The sequence below is a fragment of the Oncorhynchus masou genome, chromosome 12 (genome assembly GCF_036934945.1).
Source record: "Oncorhynchus masou masou isolate Uvic2021 chromosome 12, UVic_Omas_1.1, whole genome shotgun sequence".
Taxonomy (NCBI): domain Eukaryota; kingdom Metazoa; phylum Chordata; class Actinopteri; order Salmoniformes; family Salmonidae; genus Oncorhynchus; species Oncorhynchus masou.
The window spans coordinates 87,109,715-87,114,191 of NC_088223.1; the positions used below are offsets into that span (position 1 = coordinate 87,109,715).

The 4,477-nt window shown below is 43.3% G+C and overlaps 1 protein-coding gene across 2 annotated transcripts; it reads left to right on the forward strand.

The window, feature by feature from the left end:
• The first annotated feature begins 1,702 nt into the window (after positions 1 to 1,702).
• On the forward strand, positions 1,703 to 3,494 carry LOC135550991 (biorientation of chromosomes in cell division protein 1-like). Of its 2 annotated transcripts, none has more exons than XM_064982334.1 (4): positions 1,703 to 2,078; positions 2,274 to 2,398; positions 2,605 to 2,812; positions 2,917 to 3,494. In XM_064982334.1, the coding sequence occupies exons 1-3, from the start codon at positions 1,938 to 1,940 to the stop codon at positions 2,801 to 2,803; spliced, it is 465 nt and encodes a 154-aa protein (XP_064838406.1). In that variant the 5' UTR covers positions 1,703 to 1,937; the 3' UTR covers positions 2,804 to 2,812; positions 2,917 to 3,494. The 2 variants fall into 2 exon arrangements, with proteins under 2 accessions (XP_064838406.1, XP_064838405.1); XM_064982333.1 differs by having other exon boundaries at positions 1,708 to 2,078; positions 2,605 to 2,804.
• The last annotated feature ends 983 nt before the right edge of the window (positions 3,495 to 4,477 follow it).

Below are 4,477 nucleotides of genomic sequence, written 5' to 3' on the forward strand. Positions count from 1 at the left end.
GTGAAAAATACATTGCCGTACAGAGGGTGTACCTCAACTCTCCATGTTGGTATATGTGTAACCGATGTGAAATGGCTAGCAAGTTAGCGGTGGTGCGCGCTAATAGCGTTTCAATCGGTGACATCACTTGCTCTGAGACCTTGAAGTTGTGGTTCCCTTTGCTCTGCAAAGGCTGCGGGTTTTCTGGTGCGATAGGTAACTATGCTTTGTGGGTGTCAGTTGTCTATGCGTGCAGAGGGTACCTGGTTTGAGCCCGGCGAGGGGACGAACTAATGTTACACTGTTACATATGCATATGTTTTCCACAAACAATGTGTATGAACAAATAGGTTTGAGATCATTAACATGCAAACCATACCCAACAGTGCAGTACTCAATATCCAAAAAGTTTAACTGATTAAAAATGTGAAAATTAAAAAAACACACAAAATAAGAAATAGGAGAGGAGGCTATATACAGGGTATACTCCCAGTACAAAGGGTTAGCCTACAAGACCATGGTGTACATGTTACAATACATAAGACACTGTCCTTCTCATCAGAACCCCTTGTTTCTCCCTCCTCTTCCCTCATATCACCATGGTTCCTCTCCCTAGTTGCCTGGCAACCAGCTACTCCTGGAAATTGAGGAGACTATAGTTGACATTATAATTAAAGACCACCCCCACCATTTACAATAACTACATTTATTAAAGAAAATAATTGCAAAACAAAATCATATCTCTGTAGTTGATTCTTGTAATATAGGCCTAAATTACAAAACAATTCACATTTAGGATATTTATAAATCCGCCACATGGCCAATAGTCTAACACTTGAATTACCTCAATGTGGTATTAATATTCAAATAAACAGAAGATGCTGTCTCACAATGTGAGTCAGATAAACATAATTGAGTGTGCAAATTGCAGTAATTGAGGTTGTTATGTAACACTCACATGGCCATTTAAAACAAAAATAACATTGCAAATACAGATGTCTTTTTCCCAGTCTCATCCACACCAGACCTATAATCACCATCCCATCTTAGATGGACACTGTCTATTTGATCTGTCACACAGGAAATGTATGAATTAATTAGGCACAAACTGATTTCATCATTATGCAAAACCAAGTCCTGTAATCCATAGGCCTATATCTAAGTTGTTATGAGGTGGTCTACATTTACCAGTAGGCCTATGCAATTTACAGGGAAGATATACATACATTGTGAGTATTGCTGACAATATTAGAGACATTCCTTTTTTTTTATCAAACAAGACAATGAATATGATCTGGTCATTACTCCCTGTCATCAGTACATTTGCTATTTTTTAAGGTTGAACTGTGTCTAACCAAAGAGTTCACTCTCTGTAAACAAAAGCTAAGAGCCATTTTATTAATTGATCTGAAAATGTGGTCTGAGGCGCGGTGTGGCGCAATAGAGGAGCCTCCAGAGGCACGCAGAGGCCAAATTGAACTCTGTACCGCATCACAGTGCGCCTCTCAAATATTTTAACAATGCGGAGTGCTCCGTATAGATCCGCATTGACACGATTGTTTGATTTCGGTGAGGGCGGGAGGTCATGTATAACACAAACTCACTTCATTGACAACTTCCTTCACAACAGCGCTGCTCGGCGAAACTAAATAAATATGAATGCCCTGACTTCTGCAGAGTCCATATCACCGTAAATGCTGCACGGCCAATGCAGAATTCGGAATGACCACGCATGGCCTATCAAGATGAAAGACCTCGCGTAGTAGTAACTTGCCAAGAAGCAACTTCCGTATTGCAAAGCATTTTGGTACTTGTGTACACTTCCAAATCATTCTTCCACATAACTAGCTAGTTTGTAGTTTTAGACCACCGAGCAGTTCTTTTGTGTCGTTTCCTCAAATTATATCGATAGTGTTCCACTGGTTTATGAACAAGGCTGAAATTAAACAAACATCGGTATGGCGGAGGGTGCCAGCGGTAACGCGGTGAATCTTCCTCCCGGAGATCCTCAGCTAATCGGTCTCATCGTGGAACATCTCAAGAACCGAGGCTTGTTCGACGAGTTCCGCAGAGATTGCCTGGCAGATGTGGATACAAAGGTACTATATATAGCTTTCAACTTTTTCCTGACTAACTGGCTGTCAACATTTATTTTACTCAGTTAGATAGCACGTTTACGCTTTGTGTCCAACCATGTTGTTTTTAGCATAGCTAGCTAACGTTAGCTAGCCAGTTGTACTGGAAATGTTCTCAGCTATTGATCAATGCCGGTAAACTTCTGTCATTGCCGTCAGCCTGCCTACCAGAATCTGCGACAAAAAGTTGACAACTTTGTATCCACTCATTTGAGCACTCAAGAATGGAACCCATCAATCAACAAAAATCAAGTACGAAATGGGCTAAGACAAAGCGTCGTGCAGTAAGTAGCTACAATACTTCATATACTCATAATTCTGCCTGTAAGTGTCAAATGCGTTGCTGATAGTAAATATTACATAGGATAGTGAAATCTGCACATTGGATGGCTAAGCTCACGTCCCCAGTCTGGACTGAGGTAGGTGTTATCAGTTGTTGCTACTTATGCCACAGTCATTAGTCATCTGTAGTGTCTCTGCTGTGTGTCAGGTCAGGCATGCTGGAGTCTGGAGTGGACAGAATCATCACCCAGGTGGTGGATCCCAAATTGAACCACACTTTCAGGCCCCACATTGAGGATGCCATTCATGACTTCCTGTCTGCTGAGAAGGAGGAGGGTCCATCCAACACTCAATCAGAGACTGAGCAACAAGAGGCTCCAAGCCACACTGGACCCAAAACGCCATGAGGTCAGTCAGTGCGTGTAACACCTTAACATAAACATCATGGGCACATCTATAGGCATAGAACTATAGTATAATCTCAAAGTTTCACAGTTTGTCTTCTCTCCTTTTACTTCAGGTACAGAGAAACGTTTTCTGCTGAAGGTAGATGTTTTTTAGCGCTCCATCAGGCTGGATGGACAAGGACCTACTGTCTAGTAATCATGGAGCAAGAGGTTTGCACAACTCTTAGTCTTTCTTCATGTGGAGAAACCAAGCCGTGGATGTTAGCTGTCATTGCTAACAGCTACCAAATAATGCCCATGTCAAAGGGGAATTGTGCAAATGACACTGGTATAGCACCCTCAAACTCAACTCTGGACCTCGAAGCCAGTTCCACTGCATTTTTTCATTGTTCCCCTCTCAGGGACTGATTTTGACCTGAGACACCAGGTTGTGTGCAATTCATTATCAGGTAGAAGAAAACCTGCAGGCAATGGACCTCGTAGGCTAAGAGTTGAGTACCCCAGGTATAGCACATGGAATTTTGTTTGTGGTTATTGAATTAAAGAGACTGGTAACTTTTTTTTTTTTTTTTAAGAGCAGGAAGTAGCCATTTGTAATGTTGGCTTACAGATTTTGTTCCTCAGTTTGACACTTATTGGTGAATATTGTAAATGTCATTCACCAATAAATGAATGATTTGGTTGAAATGTGTACACTGCCCTGTCATTTGTTAAACTGTGTCAATACTGTGCTGTATGGGCTGCGGTAAGACTACATTGTTCAGTTAGCCTAGAGCAGTGTTTCCCACACTTTGTCCTCAGGACCCCAAGGGGTGCAAGTTTTTGTTTTTTGCCCTCGCACTACACAGCTGATTTCCTATATTTTTATTAGATTAGAATGATCACAGCATTATCACATTTGGATCCATCCAGAGCACAGCCAGTGAGATCTCTTCCGGGTAGGAAGGTGTACTGCGTTACATAGAGGAGACAGTCCATAAAAGGGAGCGCTGCAGTCTTTGCCAGTTCAAGACTTAACATCTGGAGTACAACCCAGGTTATGAAACTAGCTGCCAGGGCAGAGGGAGTAGAACAGCCTGCCCCTGACTGAGGCTTGTTGGCATTTCTCTGGGCAGGCAGGGTGCAAGTTGATTGGCAGTGCCTGGGAGCACGGCATGGTTTCTGTCTCAACACATCCATGCTATATTTCTCTCGCTGCCCTCAGCCGTGTAGGAGTGAGGCTTAGCTCCATGGCCCTAAGATGCAGCTCCAAGGCCCCCAGTAAAAGGAGGGGGATGAGGGGCTCTGGATGAGCTGTGCAGAGTGTTCCCGCCTGGCTGGGACAAAGGTTGAATTGTCAGAGCTGCCTGGATGGAGCTGCTTCTGTCATTCACCACCTCGCCTCTGAGGACGTGCATACTAGCAGGCCCGCTGTGCTGCACCACTGAGAACTGGCAAGCAGGCCTTTGTTCTCTTTTTTTAAATCAGAGACCTCCACACACTGACACTACAGAATGTCTTTTAGGAGTGGTCCGTAAGGAAATAGTGTGTAGTAGACCGATAAGCATTTAGGGCAAGTGGATACTAGTGAGACATTGGACTTTGAGCATAGCTAATTTGTTGCCCCCCCCCCCCCCCCCCCCAACACACACTTACACAAATTGAATAAAGGTCCTGGTGGTGTGTCAGGTTTTC

Excerpts from the sequence above, each read along its gene's own strand:
- LOC135550991 (XM_064982334.1), top strand. The coding sequence starts at position 1,938 with ATGGCGGAGGGTGCCAGCGGTAACGCGGTGAATCTTCCTCCCGGAGAT. Across the intron at positions 2,079-2,273 it reads TGGCAGATGTGGATACAAAG|CCTGCCTACCAGAATCTGCG; the intron begins GTACTATATATA and ends CATTGCCGTCAG. Across the intron at positions 2,399-2,604 it reads CTAAGACAAAGCGTCGTGCA|GTCAGGCATGCTGGAGTCTG; the intron begins GTAAGTAGCTAC and ends GCTGTGTGTCAG.